Source organism: Apodemus sylvaticus, chromosome 4 (assembly GCF_947179515.1).
Source record: "Apodemus sylvaticus chromosome 4, mApoSyl1.1, whole genome shotgun sequence".
Classification (NCBI taxonomy): Eukaryota; Metazoa; Chordata; class Mammalia; order Rodentia; family Muridae; genus Apodemus; species Apodemus sylvaticus.
This window is the reverse complement of record NC_067475.1, coordinates 8,402,684-8,428,644: the sequence shown is the minus strand read 5'-3', so window position 1 is coordinate 8,428,644 and position 25,961 is coordinate 8,402,684. Positions and strand designations below refer to the sequence as shown.

At 39.8% G+C, this 25,961-nt stretch overlaps 1 protein-coding gene across 2 annotated transcripts; it reads right to left on the bottom strand.

Moving 5' to 3' along the window:
* Positions 1 to 302: 302 nt before the first annotated feature.
* Dnajb4 (DnaJ heat shock protein family (Hsp40) member B4) lies at positions 303 to 25,742 on the bottom strand. Of its 2 annotated transcripts, XM_052178949.1 has the most exons (4): positions 25,639 to 25,742; positions 9,069 to 9,310; positions 2,069 to 2,637; positions 303 to 835 (listed from the first exon to the last, which is right to left on the bottom strand). In XM_052178949.1, the coding sequence occupies exons 2-4, from the start codon at positions 9,277 to 9,279 to the stop codon at positions 602 to 604; spliced, it is 1,014 nt and encodes a 337-aa protein (XP_052034909.1). In that variant the 5' UTR covers positions 9,280 to 9,310; positions 25,639 to 25,742; the 3' UTR covers positions 303 to 601. The 2 variants fall into 2 exon arrangements, with proteins under 2 accessions (XP_052034909.1, XP_052034908.1); XM_052178948.1 differs by lacking the exon at positions 25,639 to 25,742 and having other exon boundaries at positions 9,069 to 9,552.
* Positions 25,743 to 25,961: the final 219 nt, after the last annotated feature.

Below are 25,961 nucleotides of genomic sequence, written 5' to 3'. Positions count from 1 at the left end.
AAGAGAAAATGTCATTCATTTTCTTTCTATGAAGAGGTCTGCTTTAAGAACATTGCCACCATGCTCTTAAGATGTGCTACAGCATCCTTGGGACGTCCAGGTGGTAAAGCATGCGATCAGTGCCCTCTGGAGCCAGCCCACACAGCATCCCCAGTGCGGCCAAGTCGGCATTCCCATGTGACCTTGGCTTTTAGTCTCCTCCACACATTACATATACAGTTAAGAATTTTAATTTCTATTAAGGGAGCCTATCACACTGATTATTTAAAGAAACACACACACATACACAAATACACACAGAGTACGTGGATGATCTAGTACTTTACTAGAAGTCTATCTATAGACCACAAAACCAACTTTTACTAATAAATGAAATACTGAAAGTTTCTGATTTGGGAGAAATGAAATAGAGTACAGTGAATGACATTTCATCTCTACTGTACAAATCCACTTTGCCTACTTGACCCGTCTCTAATCACGCAATTTAATGAGCCCTCGGAAGGGTTTACACATCTTTATACAGAATTCACATCAGTCAACTGCCAGTACTTTTAGATTTTCAGTGTCTTATCAAAATATGGACAGCGAGGTTCTTCTCATTCTATGAGGCAGGGAGGTGCCTCCTAAGGATCTCTTTGGATGCTGCGGAGATGACGTCTGGGAAGGACACATCAAATTCTATCAGTAGGTCACCGCGTTGGTCAGGGTTTTTTGGAAATGGTAGCCCATATCCAATAATTCTTCTCCTCATCCCAGGTTTCACAATATCAGTGACTGACATAGGTATGTTTCTTCCATCCATTGTTGGCACATTAATTGAGCAGCCACACAATGCCTAAAGTAGACCAAATAAAATGAAGTTATTAATAATCTTCCAAACTAAAGAATATAAGATTGTGCTAGGTAGTAAAGGGTAATATCACAAAGTTAAGATTTTAACTTCCAAAAGTATTACAATAGTTATTAACCCTTTCTCCTATTCTAAAATATCTGTTCAAGAGAAGCATAATCAGAGATGTTACTGGAGAAAACAGGAGAGGACGAAGGGGGGGCGGGTAAAGGAGTCTTTCTTCCACACTGACTGAGGGCGTGGACGGTTTGAAGCTGTTAAGAGTCAGAGTGCAGAAAACAGAATGGAGAAATGGGAGGACTTTAGAACAGGACTGAACTAAACAGGAACAAGACCTATTTACCAGAAGAACTTGGGGTGTCTACTAGACACCATACAGTTCCTGTAGAACCACATGGGGACCATGAGCCAAAACTTTACCTTCAGAAATGCACAAGGAACTCAGAAATATGCATAGAAATTAGCAATTAGAACAGAGCAGAGCATACTCGTGAAGGTAGATGGGGTCCCCGTGACAGAAAGGTCACACAAATCATCCTGGTCATCTGGGACTTGCCTACACCAAACAAGGACCACCCTGTAGCAGGTGCTGGGACAAAGATCACACAGTGTAGCTCTGATACAGAGAAACTAAACAAAGTAACAACAGCAAATTCAGGCAAAAGAAACTGCACCTGAAGTAGAAGGTAGATGTCTCTTTTACACTAGTGTGGGGTATATGGTAGGGACACACTGAGCCATTGAAACAGGGCTTCGACCCCGTTTGAGAGCAGCACAGATAAGGACTCGAGGATGGTATTAGGGGTGGTGTTATGCACTATGCATAATTATATACTCGTTATGTTCTAATGCTTGTTATATAAATTGAACTTCAAACCAATCACTTCAGAACAAATGTATCAATGGACTACAGTGGGGGATTACCAATGCAGACCTCACAGACCATGACCTAAAACAAGAGCTAACCCAACACTGGACATAAAGTATCTAATCAAGCTTGCTCTTGGAAACTGGCATTTAAATGGTTAATATCAGTAACTAAATTTAGAAATGATGATGTCATCCACAAGACAGATGTAATAGTGTCACTTCCTAGAGAGCTATGAGGAATAAAATATGCAGCGCGCTGGATAAAAGCCAGCCTGCCCGGACAGTAACCTAAGGTTTATCAGCAGCATTCATCTCTGTGGTCTGAAATCCCAGGTTTTACTAACTTACCTCCCGTAAACTAATTTTAGCAGTATAAACTATATTTGATCCATCTCTTTTAAATTTGGGATGTTCTTTGTCTTTAATAATAAAAACAATGTCTGCTGGGATACTATTTGGTGTTTCATCGCCTTCTCTCGGAAAAGTAATTTTGGTGCCTTCTTTCCACCCTTTTTTGATCTCAATAGTGAGAATTTTGTCCTCAGATCTGTAACTCCTTCCATCAGGGTTTAATCTTTTTCGAGAAATCTTCATCCGTTTGGTGCAGCCACTATATATTTCTTCAAGTGATACTTTAAGTTCATGAATAATGGGAGGGTCTTGTTTGAGACGAGAGGGTCCCACAGAATTCCTGTCTCTTGGATATCCATTCATGCTGAATCCAAAGGCACTAAAGGGATCTCCATCTATTTCCATTTCTTCAGAATCTCGACCTCCACCCATCCGTCTCCCAAAGAAAATTTCAAAGGGGTTGGAACCTCCAAAAAAGGCTGCAAACGTGGCATGAGGGTCCCCGTGGAAAGTGTACCTGAAGGTACCTCCTTGTCCGTCAGTGCCTCCAGCGCCTCCCTTCAAGCCTGGTGAAGAGAGAAGCATGATTAGGAAAAAGCTGGCACTCTACCCAGCTGGCCACTCAGACCGTCCTGCTAATAAACTCTGACCCATTACTTATGGTCTGAAACATCAGTAGAATTAAATAGAATAGCTTCTTAAGATCTATCCTATGTTAAAGTTTTAACTTTCAAATCATTCCTCCAAATTCTTTGCTTTAATAATTTCTTCTTGAATCTTTGTTTCACAATAAGTATGAAAAATAAAAGGTAATTGAGACTCCCTTACCTCAAAAACTCCTGTTCTAGCACACTTGAATATTACAAATTTAAGAGTTTTAAAGATATCAGTTGAAAAAATTCTAAATCCTAGGTACCATTATAATAAGTATAGTTCATACTATTAGCTTTATTGCAAGTCTTTCACTGTTATTTTAATGTAGGCATGTGTGTGCATATAAGTGTGTGCACGTGGATGGTGCCTATGAAGGTCAGAAGCATCAAGTCCCCTGCAGTTAGCGTTACAGACAGAGGCCAGCCTCCTCATATGGCTGCTGGGAGAGAAGCTCCCACAGCCACCACCACCACCTCTCCAGCTCCTAGGTCTTTACTGTTTAATAACTGAAACAGAACTCTTTTTACAGGAGCAAGGGAAAAATATAATAAAGGAGACAGCATGAAAACAGTTCTTGTTTTTTAAAGATTGACGTATTTATTTATTTACTCATTTATTTAATGTATTTCAGCACACTGTTGCTGACACACCAGAAGAAGGCATCGGACCCCATTATAAATGGTTTTAAGTGATTGCTGGGAATTGAACTCAGGACCACTGGAAGAGCAGTCAATGCTCTTAACCGCTGAGCCACCTCTCCGACCCAAAAAATGTTTTTGTAGACACTAGATTATTATCATCTTATAGCAAGACTTTTTATGTCTACTTTATCACATCCTGACTCAACGCATTTAAAAACAGAACTAAAATTAAAAAATTAGGTTTTTTCATGTTTTTCATGTAAATTGGACTAGTTATTTCTGTCTGACTTTAAGACATCCACTTTAGGCAGCAAGCAGTACTATGACCTTTTGCCCAGAGGTTCAGCAAAGTAACATGTGGATGATAAAGATTATAAATATTTAAAATAGTATTTTCTATCACATGCCAAAGAAAAATTCGACTAAAGCCCATAAAACAATATACTGATGTTTTAGGAGGCCAATCATGGCAAAGATTTTTGTCATTCTAGAGAAGCTTCTGGAAAAGCATAGAAGGATCCCTAACCAAAAAAGGAAGGAGGGAAATTAAGATTATAGAATTATGAAAAACTCTACTTTAAACTGAGATTCTTATATCCCTATATTCCTACTGCTCATATACATGAGGCTGAAAATTAGATACTCCAGTCTACTGAATGAAGATCAGCTAATTCTTAAAGCTGTCCTGAACTGAACCTAAGTGTTTTGAGAATGAGCCTAAAGAAGACAAAGAAAAAGCAAAATAACATACACACATGAGATTTAATCATTGCAATGTCAAGGAGGCTTAATTTTCATCTAATTTAATAACCATCATAGATGGTTTCTATTATTAAAGGATTATATAACGTGTGTGTGTGTATGTGTGTGTGTTATGACATCCAACAGTCTCAACTAACATCTACATTCTTACCTTTATCCATGAATAGAAAGACCTAATCAAGAGTCCTCATGAGAGGACTGTACGTGCACACGCACGCACGCACGCACGCACGCACGCACGCAGGCAAACACACTTGCATGCACACGGCAGGTTAGTTGGGGTATTCCCTGTAGAAATGGAGTGACAAGTCTGAGAGGGCCAGACAAGGCTCCGATGCAACTCATCAGTCTTCCTTTACAACTTTGTTAGTACTACTGGAACTCCAATGTGAGACGCTAATGAGAGATCTTCTTACATGCTAGATTAAGTACAGACCTCAGAGTCATCACATGGTAACTAAATGAGTACTTAGATTATTTCAAGAATTAGACCCTCTTCCCATAGGGTTTTATAAAGCATAGTAGTTTGCCAGTTAATTAACTTGGTAAGTGAGCTTGCCTATGCTTAGCTCTCTAAAAGGCAAAAATCTAAATGCTTCGGACACATAACAGAAAAGAAAGAATAACATTTTCAGTATTACATCATAAGTTTGGCTTTTCCCTAAAACCTCTTCCCTTGCTCCCAAAAATGGTAATTCAGTCAGTATCACAATCTGTGAGAAAATTTACACACAGCCTGAAGTGACTTACTCATCAGAGCCGACAGAAATATGGCCTTGAGTTTCCTAGACATCTAAAAGTCAACTGTGGAGTCTGGATAAAGAAGGGAGCTACTGTAATAATGAGGAAATCCTACCAAAAGGCTGCTGTGATATGACAGAAACTGCTTGCTGTCTCCTGCACTGCTTAACACTTGAATTCTATCAGGCACACCATCAGCCAGAGAGTCCTGCACACTACAACCCCAACAAACCTGTCAATGTCCAGCTGGATTCCCTCTGCTCTCCACAACATTTCCTGGACACTGTCCTGTCAGGGATGGATTCTAGATTCAGCATCTGCCTAGGCTTTTAGTCAACTAACCAATTTAATATGCAAAAACAAATAGATCTTTCAATACTATCCATAGGAGTGACATTTCTTAGTTAATCTGACAAAAAATATGAAAAGAAGAAACACTAGAGAAGAATTGGAATTACGAAGAAAAACGCCACGGGGCCTATTCCCAAATCCTACTTTAAGGAGTCCTCGTGCATAACTGTTTGATTTGCAGCAAGCCTTCAGTTAAAAAACAAGGACCTTTAAATAGGTTAACTCACAAGTAAAGTCTGTATCTTTAGAACCCAGGAAATAAACAGGGACAGCTGACTAAATGCATGGAAGAGAACAATGAACTAGATGAAGGCTAATACACTGACTAGTTAAGGTGCAACACATCTAACTACTGTCAGCATCCAGAATAAAATACTGAGTAAGAAATAATCAACAAAGTAAAGAAGGAAGAAAATGGAGGCTAGAAAACCAGAACCCTCTAAAGGAAAAGGTGTCCTCTGAGGAAAATGTTAACTTTTATATTTAAAAACTGCCAGACACACATACACACACACACATGCACACGCACACGCACACGCACACGCGCACGCGCGCACACACACACACGCACACGCGCGCACGCGCACACGCACACGCACGCACGCGCACACGCACGCACGCACGCACACACGCACGCACGCACACACACGCACACACACACGCGCACACACACACGCGCACACACACACGCGCACACACACGCACACACACACACGCACGCACACACACACTCAGGTCAGAAGACAACCTTCAGGACTAAGGTCCCTCTTTCCACCATGAGGGTCCCAGGGATTGAACTCAGGTCCACAAGCACCTTTACCCACTGAACCATCTCTCCAGCCCAATGGAAAAAAATAATTTAATTGTTTAATGCAAACCTCTTGTTCACATCCACTTAACCAAGCCTATAAGTTTAGGACAGAGAATAATTCAAAACCCAACTATAGATTTCTGTAGTTCCATTATTATTTTCAAATATTTCAGCTATGGAGTAAACTGATTTATTATTTACCATGTAGATTACATGACAAGATTAATTTGCATACAATTCAGCTGTAATAAAGTCACTGCCACCATCGTCCATCTGGGGACTATCTCTACCACTCTCCCGAGGTCTTACTTCTCTTTCCTGCTTATTCCTATATTCCTACCTCCAGCACTCAGCAAGCCAGCTCAGCTATCTCTATAAAGTTGTCTTTCCATATATTTCACAAATTGAATTACATAATATATATTATCTTTTATATCTAGAGTCTTTCATCCAGCATATTTTTCCAGGTTCATCAGTTGCAACATATTTCATTAAACAGGTCCTTTTTAAATGCTAAAAAGTCGCCCATCAGAGTATATCCTCCTTGTTGATCCAGTTGCTAAGCCATGTGACTTTTGGATTGTTTGGATGCAGGGACCTTAATGGTCCTACTGTGAACAATCAGGTACATGTCTTTGTATGAGCAAATGTTTTGTCTTGTCTGTTTTTCTTTTTTATAGATTCCCAGGAATAAAACTACTAGATAATATAGTAACTTTAAAACATAGTTATTCAATTTTTAAAAAACAAAGCATTTTAAATTTCAGATGTTAAAAGAATTTCATAATGTGAATAAACAGTATTAATGGTTCTCCTAATTCCTGAATATGGACAGTCTAGATTGTTGTTACTACTGGAGAGGCCTACAGACCCAGGAGAGAGACTGTGTGTGTGTGTGTGTGTGTGTGTGTGTGTGTGTGTGTGTGAGAGAGAGAGAGAGAGAGAGAGAGAGAGAGAGAGAGAGAGAGAGGACAAAAGCTCCTTCATATTCTTTCTCGCACAGAGAACTTACAGGGTGGGGTGCTGAGGTTTGGAGAGCAGAGGTCTCTGCATGCTTGGCTAGTGCTGTGACCCTGAGCCACACTCCTCCTAACCCTAAAGAGCTTTACAACCCCTATGTGCTAGTCTACCAAAGAGTAAAAAACAAACAAACTGAAAAGGTCAACAGTCTTCACTTCCTGCATTTTCAGGTAGCTAATAACTACAGGGTACTTCTGAATAATAAATTTCAACACTTTAAGGAACCAATCCTGCTTCGTGCTTCTTTTTATTGCTTAAAGCACTTATCTGGGTTAAGAACACCAAGAATTAAAAAAAAAAAAAAAAGACTCAGGGTATACAGATAATTGTGATTTTAGTTTTTGAAAATTTAAGTCACTGGCAATGATCAGTTTAAAAAAATCAAAGTAATTTGGGGAGTGGATGGAATTACTCTAGAATGCATTGCCAAGAGAAAAACCTAAAGAAATAAGTGTACCATCTGTATACTTGAAAACTCTCACGTCAAACATGTTTAACGAGCCTGACTCCTATGCCTTAACACAACGGAGGTGCACTTGAGCAGTCCGTAGACAAGTCAAACAACCTGCCTTTACACAGTGGCTTTGTGGGAACTCACACACCACTCCACCTTCTCAAGAGTGGCCACAGTACTGGTGATGTCTCAAGAGCCTGCTCACTCCTGAGAGGTCAACCATGGCATTCTCGACACTGTGGCTGTGGGGAGCAGGGAGCCTCAACTATGTTCCTCTTGCTTCTTGTCTGCACTAATCACAACCACAGCACGAAGGCTAGGGCTTGGGACTCGGACCAAGCAAGAGGAGAGAGCCCATCACTGCTATGAGTTGTCGTCAGTTTACTACGAAGTGAGTGGTCACTGTGTGGCCCTGTTTGAAGGACTTCTAACTAGGGAAATCTGATGTTTAAATGCTATAAACAAGAAGACAACAATGTTTCCATAGATACCGAGACTTAAAAGGCATCAGGGGAAGAGTAATGCAAGAGGACTTTAACATCTGACAACGCCACAACTCACGTGAACTAGTGCACAGCGGCCACTGCTGCTGACTGACAATTTTCTCCTTTATGGCCACATTTATGGACATTTATGGAGACGCTGGACAAACCTGGGTTCAGATTCAGAATGGTAAAAGGAGACGCTCAGAGGCTCCTGAGCTCACAGAGTTCTGATCTCAGAAGGCAAGAAAACAGCATGGCTGAGGGAAAGGGCAGCTGTCATGCCTCCTATTCACCCACAGAGTAAAATTTCCAAAAGAAATGGTTAACTAAAACAAAATCAGTCATTGTTCCAGCTAGGTGGCCATCTTAGGTTAGAGAGAGAGAGAGAGAGAGAGAGAGAGAGAGAGAGAGAGAGAGAGAGTTAGAGTTGTTCTCCTGGCACAATATTAACTGTTTATAATTAAGCTAAAAACTTGTTCTGGTATTTTATGACATCAGGAAAATTCTTTCCTCTCTAGGCAGACTGCCAAAAACAACTAGCTGCTGGACGCCGCTGCCTCTGCCTCTACGACACACCACTCCGACTTGTTCAGCTTCAACTAGCGTCGCTCTAAAAGGGCAAAAACTTCTTGTTTTTCTAGATAAAACATAAATGGCCCAGAATTTGAACTGTGATTCTTAAGATTTTTAATGACTGAAGATTCTATTGATTCTGGCAGAAAAATCATTAAAAACAAAACAGGTTGCATAAGACTTTTAAACAATTCATTCACAGGCATGGGAATTTAAGGCTTCTTTTAAAATATAAAATGCTAAAACCATAAGTCTAACAGAAGAATATGAATAATACAATATTTTAAGAAAAAATCCAGACAAACATGACATTTCATTCATAGCTCATTCAAATAATCAAGGATTAAACCTTATTTTTAATTTCTTTTATTATCTTTTATCTGTTATCTGTTATTTTCTTTTTATCTTAATATGTCTGACGATCTAATTTAATGATAACCAGAAGGCTGAGGAAAAAAAAGGTAAGATTTAGGGAGAGCCAAAGGAACAGAAATACACAGCTTACCTTCTTCACCAAACTGATCATAAATTTCTCTCTTTTTAGGATCACTCAGTACTTCATAAGCTTCTGCGACCTCTTTAAATTTTTCCTCTGCTTGAGGAGATTTGTTCTTGTCCGGATGAAATTTGAGGGCTTGTTTTCGGTAAGCCTTTTTAATATCTTCATCTGTAGCTCCTTTTTCAATTCCCAAAATGTGATAATAGTCTTTCCCCATTTCGAATGCCTTGAAATGAACTTAGATTTCCCTTTGTAAAAGAAAACAGCGTCCCCAGACTTAGCCACACAATGATTCTGAGAAAATAAAACAAGTTGGGTATCTTACAAGTTAAAGCAAATCAGACTGGCTCGGCTGGGCTTGGCTGCCGGAGGCAGCGGCAGGCAGCGTCTCTAATTCCTTCCCAGCAGCTCACTTACAGATAAATATACACCACTCGGGAGACGGCCTCAGCTAGACCCTCCCACTTCAACTACGTGTCTCAGTACTTTCTAGAACAGCAAACGCTACAGGACGTCACTTTCCCAGCGGCCTCTAGGCCAAGTACTGAGCGGTGTATCTCCTCCTCCAGGATTAACTATTCCCTTTCCTTCTTTCTGCTGTACCTATTATTTCCTGTGGATTTAGCAAACCAGCACAGAATCCATAACTCTGTCTACATTTACTCCATTAGAGGTAAAAAAGCAACATTAATAATTATAGCCATTAGGTATTCCATGTTAAACTGATTATACAGAAAGAAAAGCTCTGAACTGACAATAGGTATTCTAATTTCACTTTCAAGTTACCTAGCTATAAAATGTGCAGAACTAAAATGCATGGTGTTTAAAATCTTCAAATAATTTGGGTCATTTTCAAAATTTTGGGGGTCTATCAATCTGAAAAGTGAGGGAGTCACTATATAAAATGTCACATGGTAAAAAGGCTGTTATAACATTGAAAAGCAGTATTTTAACATAAACATAAACAGGTGACTTAAGAATGATTTTAACTAGGGTTTTGGGGGGGGGTTAATATTTAATAGTCCATTCCTTAAAACTTCACTGCCTGTGTTCATTACCACAGTGAAAAGGAAGAGCCCATTCGGAGGGGCCTTCCTACTGCAGGGAATATAGGAGAGGAAGGATCAGATTTCAACAGGCTCTCTTCTGTGTGAATGTTACCCTGGACCAAATTAACATCTGGAGATACTACTCAAGAGAAGCAGTTAGGCAGCAACTGCTTTCAAAACACATTTCCCCTAATTTTAAGTATTTACTTATTGACAAAGATTTTTTTAATAAATGGGGGGAAATTCTCCCCATCCTTTTAGTATTCCCTTGTACTATTAGTATATTTCCTTTTAATCCCTTAAAAAATTTAAATTAGCAGTTTTAATCACTTTTACATTTATATGCTATCCGATGCTTTCTTTCTTTAAAAAATGTATCTTGAAAAGATGGGAACTATTTTGAATGTAAATACCTCATCTTTTGTCTCTTGTGTAGGTTTTTAATCTGTACTGGCTGGTTTAGTGTGTCAACTTGACACAAGCTGCAATTACCAAAGTCAAAGACTCCCAGCTGTAAGGCATTTTTCTCAATTAGTGACCAAGGGTGTGAGAGCCCACTATGGGTGGTACCATCCCTGGACTGGGAGTCCTGGGTTCTAAAAGAAAGCAAGTTGAGCAACAGGGGAAGCAAGCCAGTAAAAAACATTCCCCCATGGCCTCTGCATCAGCTCCTGCCTCCATGTTCCTACCCTGTGTGAGTTCCAGTCCTGACTTCCTTTGGTGATAAACAGCAGTGTGGACGTGCAAGCTGAATAAACCCTTTCCTCCCCAACTTGCTTCTTGGTCATGATGTTTGTGCAGGAATAGAAACCCTGACTAAGACACAATCTTATTTCAAAAATGTTCACATTTCTAGGTGAGTACTTAAACTCAAGGCCTTGGACACAAGTACTAGTCAGTCACTTCACCCCACCACTGAAGTCCAGCCACCGTTTTTGATATACTGCAAAGATGGATTATTAAGACTATGTCCAAAGAAATGTACTCAGCTCCTATGGAATTTAAAAGCCCCCAGTGTCTGGAAGCTTGGGGCGGGGTAGGGGCGCTGGAAGGCCAAGGCGACGGCCATATATGCTGAGAGTACACGAAAGCCCTATGGCCCGCTGCGTCAACATGTGAGGAAGAGGCACTTCAGAAGGATTCTCTCCAACTCCCTCCCACAATTGGGAATCTCTCATTTGGCCTTCTACAGCCATACGTAGCTTAGAGAGCTAGTTTCATGTTCTTTAAGCTATCAATAAATATCAGTATCAAAACACTTTTTTTTCAAATTCCATGTTCCAGAGAACATGGGAGAGTTAACATCAGCAGTCATCGTGAGCCGGCTACTGTGGAAGTGCACATGCTCACTCAGAAATCTACCTGCTGATCCAGGCATGGGGTGTAAATATGAGAGAGGCCGTGAGGAGAAGAGAAACTACAGTCAGTAAATTTAATTGCATTTAAAAACTGTATTTTGCTATTAACACGAAGCTATAATTCTCTTTTTATTACAAGTATCTAGCCTGCTGTATCATGTACTAGTTCAGGACTCAATAGAGCTTGAACTTATTTTTTCCAGTATGTCAAAATCTTAAATATGATTTTAGCCTCTTTTATTCTGTGTTCCTAGTGCTTCTGACAGTTGAATATCTAACCTCAAGTCTAAGTACGTCCAGTGGTCACTAAGTCTGTCAAGATAGCAGATCCAGAAGTATACTGTAACTCCAGAACTTGGCAGAAAGATTTCTGTTGGGCTTTAGAATATAGAGTTGGTTTGCAAACCATCATGGGCAACATGGCAAAACTATAGCAAAGATGAAAGAAAGAAAGAAAGAAAGAAAGAAAGAAAGAAAGAAAGAAAGAAAGAAAGAAAGAAAGAAAGAAAGAAAGAAAGAAAGAAAGAAAGAAAGAGAGGAAGAAAGAGAGGAAGAAAGAGAGGAAGGAAGGAGAGGAAGGAAGGAGAGGAAGGAAGGAAGGAAGGAAGGAAGGAAGGAAGGAAGGAAGAGAGAGGGGGGGAGGGAGAGAGAAAGGAAGAAAGAAAAAGAGAGAGAGAGGGGAGGGGGAGAGAAAGGAAGGAAGGAAGGAAGGAAGGAAGGAAGGAAGGAAGGAAGGGATGGAGAGAGAGAGAGGGAGAACTTAAAGGGTTGAAGAAAAGTGTAGCCCACCGTGTGGTAAAATGCATTGTCTGCCATGTTTCAGACCCTGGGTTTAATTCCCAGGAGACAGAAAGGAGGAAGGAAGAAACCCTAACTAAGACACAGCCTTCCTAGACTAGAATTCATGAAATGCCACTCACCAGTTGTGTGGCCTGGGATCTAAACTCTATGTCTCAGTTCCCTTATCTGTCAGTGGGGTTAATATCAACTTTGTAGGGCTGCCATGTATATTAAATATGCTATGCACTGCATTTAAATATCACTGGCATGTGAAGATTAAAGGTATCAGATATTTTTATGACTTTATTATATGAAATCCAATAACTTTCTTTCAGAAAACAATCATGTCATGTGCAACACTGTTATTTATAAAATTACACATGCATAAATGCAAACAAAGCTATGTTTGGCTCTTTCCAAATATTCCTGTTAATATATGCTATTTACAAAACCTGGATTTTGTTAATCCCAGCACTTGAGAGGCAGAGACAAGTGAATCTCTATGAATTAGAGGCCAGCCTGGTCTACATATGAAGTGAGTTCCGAGAAAGCCTAGGTTGTTGCACAGAGAAACCCAGTCTCAAAAACAAACAAACAAACAAACAAACAAACAAAAAAGACAAAAGACAAAGCAAAACAAGAAAGCTACAAAAACCTCCACAAAAATGGAAACACTGAAATGTATGACGAATACATAAAATTTTACACTATTTTAAGTTATACAAACTATTTTGCTATCAGTTAAAGATTGCTGATAAAAATCTCCATTTACTCTGGATTTCAGTTTGCAAAACACTTATCAAAACAAGTAAGTAACTGTCAGACTGACCTCAAGGACCCAGGCACCTCCGTGTCTCCATGCCACGAGTCAAGGCTCCTTCAGACCTTCATGTCTGAATTTCCGACTTTTCTCACACTAAGAAACTCTTCTAAGCCTTCCTAATAATAGAAATTATATAATTGCTGTTTGGAAAATATTTTCATATGCTGATACGTCTGCATATATATGTGCACACGTTTGGTATTTAAGAGAGAGATTTTTAACAAAGCTTTTCCATAATTATGGCCTAACAATAAGCTATGATATTCTTTGGCAAGTTTTTTGTTTTATTTTTATTTTGAAACATGCTCTTCACTATACAATGCAAGTGGGCTCTGAGCTCACAGTCTGCTGCTTCGGCCTCCTGAATGTTAGAATTATAGGCAGGATCCAGGAGGCCCAGCAGTTGTGATAACAATGCTTAAATAAACATTGTTGCAGTGTTAGCATAAAAAGTAAGAACATTGGTCTCTGTCTGTTCTACTACTTTTCCTATTTGGGGTGTATCTAAATTATTCCAAGAAAGCAAACTACTAGTCATCTAATACTGACCATATCTTACTTGTATGTATTATACTTTCCTTAAAAGCTTGTAAGTACTAAGAGAATTGTAAGTTTGGAACTCAGACTTCCAATTTCCAACCCTATGGAAAGGCTTCAGACTTTCATGGTAACTAAGTATAAATGACTTCTATCATGGTTTTAATTGCAGCTTTATTTTAAAGGGAAAAAGTTTAAAGAGATTAAAGCTGGTCAGTCAGTTCATGACCAGCTTTAACCATAGCATCAAGGGTCTGATATCCTCTGGCCTCTTCAGGAATGGACACACAGGTGGCATCCACACACACACCCCCACAAACACACACAAATAAATAAAACATAAACCTTATTTTTTAAAAAGCTCTTCTAGGATGACTTGGTCTGTACAAGCACTTGCTGCCAAGCCTGAAAACCCACTTCAGTCCCTAGGACTGACGTTACAGGACTGAATCCTGAAAGCAGTTCTCTCACACCCACACATGCACACAAACACAAATGTAATTCTTTAAAAAGAAGTGTGGTCCTCCAGCAGGAGGGGTCAGGGACACCTAGAGAAGCCCTACAGAGTCAGCTCGCCCGGCCACGGAGGCTGAGACTGAGCCACCAACCACAGAGCACGCTGGACCTAGGCCCCTGCACCCCTCAAGCAGATGAGCAGCTCGGCCCTTCATGTGGGTCCCCTAACAATCAGAGTGGGGGGTCATCTCAGCCTCTGCTGCCCACCACTGGATCCCCCTCCGCCTAGCTGGCCTGCTGGTGGGGCCTCAGTGGGAAAGAATGTACTTAATCCTGCTGTGATTTGATGTCCCAGGGTGGGGTGGTCCAGGGGTAAGGGGAGGAGGGGCTTGTGAGGGTGGGACTTCGACGAAAGGAAGGGGGGCTGCCATAGGGGTGCAAAGGGAATAAGTATTCAAGTAGCTTGTAGATTAAGAGAAGCTCTACCTTCTCATTGCCGAAAAAGGGAGTTAAATTGTTGAAAAAGCTGTTTAATTGTTTGGCTATTCAAACATTGAACAATTTTAAAACCTGTGAAATTTATTTTTTAGTTTTCTTAGCAAAGTAAAGTGATTTTTAGAAAAGTTTTATTAATGTTAATATTTTTAACTGTCTAAAAAGCATTTCTAAAACAATTCAGAAAAGGTCAACAGGAGATAGAAAGTTACTAGTCATGATTCTCCAGGGACTACTACTGTTTAGCTTGTTTAGTACTTTATCACCACAGGTATGTAATTCCTATCAATTTTTGATAATGTTATTGCTCAATTCTATAATGTTTACCCTAAAGTATTACAGGATATATATACTTAAAACTGATTGATTTAATTATCTTCAAAAGAGATATAAAATTTTTTAAATGTAAAGAATAAGCCTTTTAAAAATAAGTAAAAAATTAAGTTGCAGCTAATTTAAAACCTAGTAGACACGTGTGGTGGCACACACCTTTAAACCTAGTGCTCCGAGTCTGAGGCCAGCAGCATCTATATAGTAAGATCTAGGACAGCCAGCACTATGTAGAGACAAACAAAACTTACTAGAGTTATTGCAAAACACTAAGCAGAAATATCTTGTGCTTCAAAACTTTCTTGAATGTGAATAAATTCAGTTTTATTTTGGGGACGTATAGACCTAATTTATTCATACTATACTATTTAAATGTTTCCGAGTAACAACTAGGCCTTCTTTATTACTCTCTTTTATAGGAAGTCACCAAAAGTTTACTAGGAATTCCAAAACAAAAAGAGAGCTAGTATATTTTCAAGCTTCTTGTGATCTACTTTATAGTGTTCCTGGGGCTGGGGAAGAATCTTAGTGGGTAAAGTCCTGTGCCTATCCCCAGCATCCACATAAAAGCCAAATGGTGTGTATGTGTGTGTGTAAGCCCAGTGCTGAGGAATGTGGGAGGGGCTTCAGAGATCGCAGATTCTGGGCAGTTGATTGCTGGCTAGCTCATCTGGCTAAAACTGCTTGCTCCTAGCTCCAGGTTCAGAGAGCTGAACTGAACACTATCCTAAAAAATAAGGCTGAGAGTGATACAGGAAGACATTCAACATTTTCCTCTGGGACACAGACACACATATATACATACACACACACACACACACAGACACACACACACACACACATACAGTTTCAAGACCAACTTTTACAGCCAAAAGAAACTGGGATTTCTAAACCACTTTAAATGTGTCTTGATTCACTTATATGTGCTTGTAACATTATATTAAAAAAAAAATCACTGGGAAAAAATCATCATACGAATTACCAACGACACTTCCCATGCTTTTGGAGGCTAACCCTTGGCAATCAGTGTGTACCCACACTCACACAGTACCTCTTCCACCGTTCTCATGTGGCAGCTGTGGCAGATACTGCAGGACTATTGAGTCCCGACAACCAGTTTTCAGACTCTTAGCTCTGAACTTAAGTCTCTCTCACACACATCTCACAGACATACTTGGGGAAAGTCTCTTAGGACACTATAAAGAATCCATCTTCATGGGCTGGAGAGATGGCTCGCAGTTAAGAGCACTGACTGCTCTTCCAAAGGTCCTGAGGTCAAATCCAGCAACCACATGGTGACTCACAACCATCTGTAATGAGATCTGCTGCCCTCTTCTGGGGTGTCTGAAGACAGCTACAGTGTACTTATATAATAAATAAATCTGAAAGAAAGAAAGAAAGAAAGAAAGAAAGAAAGAAAGAAAGAAAGAAGAAGAAAGAAAGAGAAAGAAAGAAGAAAGAAAGAAAGAAAGGAAGGAAGGAAGGAAGGAAGGAGAAGAAGGAAGGAAGGAAGGAAGGAAGGAAGGAAGGAAGGAAGGAAGAAAGAAAGAAAGACAGACAGACTACATTTTCCATTATAAAAAGCATTTCATATCATTTCTTGAAAGAAGATGACAGGATCAAAGGTAGCAGTAATGCTTGTATTTACACCTGCTCAAAGGTCTGGGATGTTAGCTCAGTGGATGAGCACTTGTTTTCAGCAAGAACACCGTTCTGAGTTCAGTCAGTTTGGGGCAAGGCAGAGCTAGGGGTGGGGAGAGACAAAATTACAAGCAAAAAACAACAACAACAAAAAAATAATAAAACAAAACTAACTTAACTACACATGCTCAGACAAGAAATATGCACATGATGTTCAAGTAAATTAACCCAAGAAGCAAATAGGTATTGTTTTAACTTTCTTCAACTCTAGAGGTCTTTTTCCACATAAATAGGCAGAAAAAAAATAACTGGGTGGAGTATATCTTTAATCCCAGCATTCTGGAGGCAGAGGCAGGTGAATCTTCGTGAGCTCAAGGCCAGCCTGGGATACAGAGGGAAAAGCCAGGATGAGGGGTGGGGTGGGGATGGTGGTGGTGGTAGTGTAGCTTCTAAGACAAGTAGACAGTACAAGGAAAGAAGCATTTATCACACACAGAGAGGCAGGGAGGGACTGAGGCTGCCAACGCTGTGACCAACTAACCACCCAGCAGGATGATCAGCTTGCTGACTATTTATAGCTATAAAATGATTTTATTATATCAATACCAAACTTTACTAAAAATCACATTACATCCATGCTGACATAATTAAACTGATGCTACTAAGGAGATTTAACCACAATTCAGACTTATTGACAGTTACCAGAAGTACTATATTTTTAAAAGTGAGCATTCACCAACAGATCTAAAACTGGGTGATGGACTGCTTAATTCCAAATATAATGAGCTCAAACTACTGCTTTTGCCTAAAGAGGGCATAGATTTAAAAAATTAAGATGCCAAAAATAATTGAAATAGTAATGGTATAAATGTTTTTAAAATATAGTCCAGTAGGTAAAGGTGATTGCAACCAGGCTTGATAACCTGAGTTCAATCCCCAGCACTCTCATGATGGGGAAAAAAAAAGTACTTTCACAAAACTGTTCTCTGACCTTCAACATCATGCACACACACATAATAAAAAAATTAAACATTGTCTTTTTGTTAACTGGACTAAGTTACAACACTTATGATATCATGCTACATTAGATCATTGTCTACATTCTGAAGGATAAACAGAATAGAAGGCACACAACCCACAAGGTTTCCACTGAAAATACATAAGGAACTGTCTATCATTCTTCTTACCAGATAGTGGCAGAAAGTTAAATGAAGGGCTGATGGCTGGTAATGCCTAAAATATGTACTGACTGGACATTAATGGAAAATGTTTGCTGACTCCCACAATATATAAGATATTCCTCATAAAAAGGACTTTTTTTTAAAGCACTAAACAAAAAAAAAAACCCTGCTTTTTGCAAAATCCCTTTAAAAATACTTTGTTATAAACCCTCATAAAGTAAAAGTCAACATGTTTTTTCTTGCCTAATGATAAAAATAAAATTTGCAGACTGACTCTCAACCTGGTTATGTCTACCAAGGAGGATATATAATATATTCAGGAATACTTGAGTATAAGCTAACCTGTTCTCAAAAGGCAGTGTATATGCTATAATGGTTCAGAAAGACTGCTTCATAATCATACTTCTTTGGTCAGTTTGATCATTTATATCTAACTCATCAATCCTGACCATAAAGGACTGGCCATTTCCCCCAAATCAAATTTACCTTCTGTAACTGTGGCAGATGCTGAGTTAGCAAATTCTGAATCATTATTCCTAAGGGAAATACAGGTTCTTGCTAGCCTGTGGTCATATTTTCATCAACCACCCCAACTCATAACTTATTTTTTATATATATTCCTACTTACAGATTCCTATTTTATATTGTTGACTTACTGACATTAACTCATAGCCAAAAGCAGTGTAACTCATGCCTGAATGAACTTACCTAACACGTATTTTCCCTATTAGGTTTATCATAGCTTCTTATACTTAAAAATATAAGCACTTCCACATTGTGTGTGGGATCCATTTAATGGTGAAATTGATTTAAAAAAAAAAAAACAACAAAAGTGTAAAAAAAAAAATAACAATAAGATGCCATACTAAATAAACCTAAAAGCATTTACTTATATAAATCGCTAAAAGAATACAAAAGACCGGCTGCAGAAATGGCTCAAGTATTGTCCAAGGCTGAGGACCAGAGCCCAAACCACACACTCACACAAAGGTGGCATCTGCAACGGCAGTGCTGCAGGAGAGCAGACATGGGCGGATCCTGCAGGCTGCTCACCGCCAGGCTGTGGAGCTTCAAGCTCCAGCTTCAGTAAGAGGCCTTATCGCAAAACATAAAAATGAAAAAAGAAAGAAGGAAAAGAAAGAAAAAAATGAGAAAAAAAAAAAAAAGAAAGAACCCCATTTTAACCTCTGGCATGTATGTGCAGACTCAGAAATTAAGTAAATACGTCTTTTTTTTTTTTTTGATATATTAGTAAATACGTTTTTTTAAAAGAAGGCAAAGCCCTACTTGTTCAACTTGAAGCTGGAGCTACTCTGCATGTGTGCATCTTCAAATGACCCCAAATCATCTTGAAAATTGATCTGGGGATAAAAATAAATTTTGTGAAATAGGCACATTCATAAATACAGAATTGGCAGGAAATGAGGATTAACTGTATAATGATGTGCCATTAAAGAACTATGGTCACAAAAAAAAGAAAGAAAAAGAAAAAAGAAAAAAGAAAAAAGAAAAAAGAGAAGAGGCTTCAGAGAAGCAGCATTATTGGAAACACCTGCACCAAATGGTCTGCCTTTGACAAAGTATGTTATATATGACGCGAGTGGAGCTTTTACTCCAGAAACTCTCCACATAGCTTAATCTCCGCTCTGAGCCCCGGCCTCTGAGGGCTGTGCTGCTGTGGACCCTGGCTGAAATTAGGCCCCTCCTACTCCACACTGGTCACTAGATATCAACTCTCACCTTACATGGATGTACACATTTTCTACTAGATTGTGATCTCCCAGAGGGTATTCCCCACTTCTCTTCTTTCCTCTCCCCCTCCTGCATTCCCTACCTGAACAAGACCTGTACATAACAAACACTCTGATATACTTTTGCTGAATGAATGAATGAATGAATGAATGATCAGAAACAGTTAACCACAGCATTTAAAGTAAGATGTGGATGCTATAGAAACAGAGGGGAAAATTTAAATAGATTCTGCACAATTTTCCAACCAGCTAGATGTGCACATTAGGAAGGCTATCAGATGTTGGTTTCTGGGCTGAACAAAGGTGGGTACAAGTGTTGCTAATCAAAGAGAATTTAAGAATAAAACATTTGAAGGTAAAGTCAAGTTAATTGCATGTATGCTACGGTTCTGTTGATAGCAGCAGACCCTACTGACAACAGAAACCCTAAGAGTTGATACTCTATAGAGAATAGGACCATAAACAAAGAACTAGAGCTTTAGCATGTAGAGTTGGGGCCAGCACAGCCAGGTGCACTCAGTGCTAGCAGATCTAACAGGAAGTCTCCACTTGGGACTTGGTCAGGACTAAGCTCTTTACTCAGGGTTAAAAACAGAGCCTAAGAATTGAGATGACTACAATGAGCATTCATGAAATTATTCTTTTTTAAAAAATAGATTTATTGGGGCTGGAGAGATGGCTCAGTGGGTAAGAGCACTGACTGTTCTTCCAAAAGGTCATGAGTTCAAATCCTAGCACCCACATGGTGGCTTGCAACCATCCAAAAAGAGAAAAGACATCTGCTGCTTTCTTCTGGTGTCTGAAGACAGTTACAGAGTACTCACATATAATAAATAAATAAACCTTTTAAAAAAAAGTAGATTTATTTACTTATGTATGTAAGTATATTGTCACTCTCTTAAGAGACACCAGAAGACAGCATTGAATCCCATCACAGATGGTTGTGAGCTACCATGTGGTTGCTGGAATTTGAACTCAGGACCTTCAGAAGAGCAGTCAGTGCTTTTCACCGATGAGCCATCTCTCTAGCCCCTCATGAAGTTATTCTAAGTACTGTAACTTACACTAGGAGTTAAAGGTTTGCTAGATGAATGACCTATTTGATCACTAGGCTTTTCCTATCCCAATCTTTCAATCCATTGTCTAATGAACTACAGACCTGGACTAGACTACTGGAAATAACTGAATGAAAGGAAAAGCAGGATGGACAGGGTGACTCGTGATTTTACTGACATCTATGCACTAAGTATCTTTGCAAAAGCAGCATTTTTATTGTTTACCAGCCATGCCCAGGCTCCAGCACACACCTCTTTTCTGGGATGGGAAATCTGAAGACTTACTGCATACCTACCTACTATTGGTCAATCATCAAATCAGTGCCAAGTTCAAGGGCCACCTGGGCCACACAAGTTCCTGTCTTCTTGAAAAGAAGAAATAACATGCAGACAAAGACATTTGATTCTGAAGAAGTCTTTATATTCTTAGTTCTACAACTAGAAATGACTATGATAAATCATAGAAAAACAGTAACTTCAAAATCTTTGTGTAAAAAATTTAATTCCAGTTTTCTCTCAAGTACGTTATCTCTTTAAATATTTTTTCAAAATGAAATGAAACCAACTAATAAAAAACAATACAAAAGCATAAAGAGAACCAGAAGGCAAATTCAGAATGATCATAGTTATAAATATCATGAAAAAATTCTACTAAAAATAAAACTGTTATCTCAAGTGAGTCTTCAATATCATATCCACCAATCTTTACTTAAGGATTTCTCTGGTAAAGATCTTCCATTTTCAAATGATTTTTTTCCCAGGAAAAAATGTTATAAAGGAACAGTAGAGGTTCTGATTACAAAACCAAGATGATTTGGTTTCTACACATTGAATATATGAAACCACAGGTACCTAATATTAAAGCACGAACCTCTGGAAACGTAGGACTTTTTTTTTTAAATTATAGTTTTATGATCATTTCAAAATCCTCTCAAACTAACTGTTCACTTTAGGACTCAAATTTATGGCATTTAAAAAGATATTTTCTTATAAAGTTCAAATAAAAAATAACAGATTTATTTATATTCTGCCTCCTTATACAAAACAGCTAGAACCCGCCTTTAAGAACCGAATGCTCACATACTGATGCTGAACATGTAAAACACCAAGCGAATGAGATCAAATATGTGCGTGAGAATGTCAGATAGGTTTTATTAATATTTTGAACATACTGTTTTATTATTTTGAACATATTCAATGTACTAGAAATATGACTTAGTAATTGTACTATGATTGTATTAAAATATTTTGCAATAAGAAAATAGGGTTCTACCTTGAATTACAAAGCTGATACTACTTCTGGTGGACTTTATTACCTTACCAGGATATAGCTCAGTGATAAGGCTACTTGCTTTTATAGGAGGCCCTGGTTTTCATTTCTAACATGGCTGGGGGGAAAAGCTCTTTGGCATTTTAAGATTTTTGTTTAAGGAGATAGTGAATCAAGAATTAAGTAGCTTCACCTCAAAAATGGTTTGGTGGTTCAGAGATAATGGGGCAAGGAAACAGCTTTCATAGGATGGATTCCTTTGAGTTCAGGCCAGCTTGGTCTATATATTGAATTCTAGGAAAGCCAGGGCTACAACAGTGAGACCCTATCTCAAACAAGGAAGAAAAATCCCCAAATTACTCCTCTGTGTGTAGTGGCAGACACGGGTTAAAATAAAATGCGCTTCTCTACCTTGTTCTAGAGTCACACTTGCTAACTTTTTATTTAGAATTTGCAAATGTGCATATGTACGCACATATGCAGAGACCAGAAGGCCTCAGAACTGTGCTGGATCAGTCTCTGCCTTGCTCTCCTGGACAGCCAGCAAGCCCGAGTGGTCCTGTCTCTGCCACCCACCAGACACAGTATCAGGGGCCTGTCAAGTAACTGTGCCCAACTCTTTATGTAGATTTGGGAAATTGATACTAAGTCCTCAGACTAATGCATCAAGAGCCCTTACCTTATAAGCCATCTGTAAGGATCCTAAGTTTTACAAGACTATTTGAACATGTGATTTAAAGTGCACTACAATCCATAGACTCACATTCCTGATCATGAGAATACCAGACGAACTGACATAGGAGTACCAACTTCCATCTGCACAGCACTATATGATTCCTTATGAGTTCAGAAATGCTTCTTCTGAGGATGAGAAGGCAGGTTATGATCACTATGTAGATGAGAAATCTGAGACATAGATAGGTCAAGATTTTTTTAAAAAATGAACTAAAATGTAGTTTGGGTTTTTCAACATTTATTTACTCAATAAATAACTAGACTGTCAACACAGTATTAGGAACTGATACTGATGGGACAGTCACTGCTCTCCAGTTCACACTTGAAGGGAACTAAGAAAATAAACAAGGACACAGATAAAATGCTACAGAGCATGGCAGTAAATCAGTGGCTGCTGACCGGCACGGTGAGTCAGCATAGTGGTCGTCAGAGCAGCTGAGTGAAGCAGGAATGAGGCAGGCAAGTCACGCACACCAAGGCTACAGAGCATCCAGGCAGAGGAGAGAGCAGGAATGCAGACTGAGGTAGGGAAACCGTGGATAGCAAAGTGCAATCGCTTTGTGGAAATCTGATGTGATAGAAAATCGCTGTAGTGGAGGAAGAGGAAGGGACCTCATTACATGAAGCTTTTCTGGGGAAAAGGATTTAAAATGTAATTGGAAATGTATAGGTGAGATCTGTTTTCAAGAACTCATGAAAAGATAGATTGTAATACAGTCAGAAAGAAGACATACTTGAGCTATAAAAAGGTAGGTAAGGGGCCAGGCAGTGGTGGCGCACGCCTTTAATCCCAGCACTTGGGAGGCAGAGGCAGGCGGATTTCTGAGTTCGAGGCTAGCCAGGAACTACAGAGTGAGTTCCAGGACAGTCAGGACTATACAGAGGAATCCTGTCTAGAAAAACCAAAAAAAAAAAAAGGGGGGGGGGGTAGATAAGGTATGGTCCTTGGATGAGATCTGTATATTCCTGGTTGTCCACTTGATAGTATCTGGAATGAACAACAGTCCAGAATTGGAGGGCTCACCTGTGATCCAGATCTTAAGGCTGAAGACACAAGTTTCTGACCTGGATCTTGGCATGTAGATCGTGAGGCAAGTGGCTGAGTTCAAGGTCAGCCTGGGACAAAACAAGTCCCAGATGCAGGCACGGAGGTACACACCTCCAATCTGGGCCACACCTTCTGCTGGAGACATACATAACACTAGAAGGAAGACTCACTCTTCTTGCCTGCTTGCTTTTACTTGCCAGCACATCTGTTGGAATCTACTTCTACGAAAGACCAGCTGAAACTAGCCTCATGGGGACTCAGTAGACTGAGCAACTACTAGATCCTTGGAAGTCCATTTACAGCTGACCATTGTTGGAGAGTGAGACTACAGACTATGAATCATCACAATAAATCCCCTCAATATACAGACTTTCCGTAAGTTCTGTGACTCTAAATACAATACCCCTATGTGTTGAGTATGTTACTTTTGAATCCTTATATATAGTTCTGTACAAACTTTAAGTATTTTTTTTTCCAGACAGGGTTTCTCTGGGTACCCTGGTTGTCCTAGAACTCAGAGATCCACTCGCCTCTGCCTCTGCCTCCTGAGCGAAGGGATTAAAGGGCACAAAGTATCATCACCTGGCCAACTTTTTTTAATATTTGAAAAATTATTTTTATTTTACATGCTCGGTGTTTTGTTTGTATGTCCTCTGGAAGAGCACCAGTGCTCTTAACTGATGAGTTATCTCACCATCTCTACAAATTCCTTACTTTTTTTTAGTAAACTATAAACAAGGAGGAGCAAAACTGAAGTGCTCCCTTTTGGTCTGGGACTACAGTGATGGTAACTTGGGCCAGGGCTGGAAGCAGCAGGGTTAAAAAGGTACTGGACCTTAAAACACAGTCAATAAGGTCTTCCAGGTGGCCAGAGAAAAGGCAGGGCCCCCGGGATCAAGGAAGAGTTTGAGGTGTGAGCTCGATGCCTGAAGATAGTTTCAGTTCTCACAACTGGTGGTGCTTAGGAGATGGGGTTGGCATTGAGGGCAAATGGTGGCCAAAGATACTGTGAAAAGTTGTACCATGCAAAGCATAGAGCCAAGAAATATCTAGTCCAAAATCTCTCAGTAGCACATGAGGATGAGACGCCTTAGTCTAAGCTGATTCCATTCTAGAATACCCGTCTTTTCAGTACATACAATGTTGTAAAAAAAAAAAATTAGAAATGAAGGTCCTTTCAATATTTAGAAAAAACCTAAACGATAATAATATGGATAGAGGGGGAATAAATAAAACTGAATTATTTCATCCAGAACATTTAATTAGTATACAATCTAATTAATGAAATAAAAACACCAATTACTGCTGCGCAAACTTTCTCAAAATACGACTGAATGTTCTCATTTGCTAGTTTTCCATATTGCAATGATTAAATGTGTAGCCCAAATACCTTTGTTTTTCTAAATCCACGAACATTCCTAGATACCTATGAACAGGTTAAACAGGACAAGCTGAGCTATAAAACGGCTAAGACAGAGCGGTTTTAACAAAATCATGCTCTTTGTACCTGTGAGCGCCTGACTTGGTAACTGATAGCGGGCACTGAACCAGTGGGCACATTAGTTTCCGGCTATCAGAAAGCCAGAGGAATAGATTTCTCTCATTCTAAGGCTGGTGATAAGAAAAATGCTTCTTAGACTGAAGAAGGGGGTGCGGGGGCCGTCATCCGTTAGTCCACTCTACCTCTTTCTTTGTTCGCTAAACTGGGGGTAGGGATCATTGTGGCATACTTTGTATACACAGACTAGGGCCCAAGAACCCTCATTCACCCTAGTAATTGCCAGCATGGCTAAGACGCGCTCAGGAGTGATCTGGAGAAATGTGGTTATTGGCATACACAGCAAATATTAGAAATTGACTCCAAAACCATCTAGTCCAGAAACGAAAATTCAGAACATTACCTTTATCTGACTATCTGCAGGGGCGTGGGGGTTGGTAGGGGTGGAGAAAACTAAGTAAAGCCAGTGTATGTCAAGAACCTGACATGTTCACTAGAAGGGGCACATGGCACGGCTGGCCAAAGACACACAACGCTAGGTGCCTAAATACTCAATTCGCAACACTCACGTTTTTAAAGGACAGAGGACGGTCATATTTTCACCATCCGCTCGCCCACATTATTTTACATAGACTCAGTGGGTAATCAGCTCGAGAACTACGGGCCCGGTGGTCTGAGTTCATCCCCGCTTGTGACCGGCCGGGCTGGAGGTCACAGGCGGCGGCAGCTCAGCGCCCCGGAGCATGCTGGGCTCCCGGCGGGCCGCAGACGGTTCCGCAGCGTCGCCGCGGACGCCCCGCGCGGCCCTCGGGCTCTGCGGCCGCGCGCTCGCGGGACACTGTTGCGTGACGTCCACGCCCGACGACGTCAAGCCCCTCACTACGGAAACACG

Coding starts and splice junctions, on each gene's coding strand:
- Dnajb4 (XM_052178949.1), bottom strand. CDS start 9,279: ATGGGGAAAGACTATTATCACATTTTGGGAATTGAAAAAGGAGCTACA. Junction 2,638..9,068: donor TGATCAGTTTGGTGAAGAAG/GTAAGCTGTGTA, acceptor TCTCTTCACCAG/GCTTGAAGGGAGGCGCTGGA. Junction 836..2,068: donor CTAAAATTAGTTTACGGGAG/GTAAGTTAGTAA, acceptor GGTCTACTTTAG/GCATTGTGTGGCTGCTCAAT.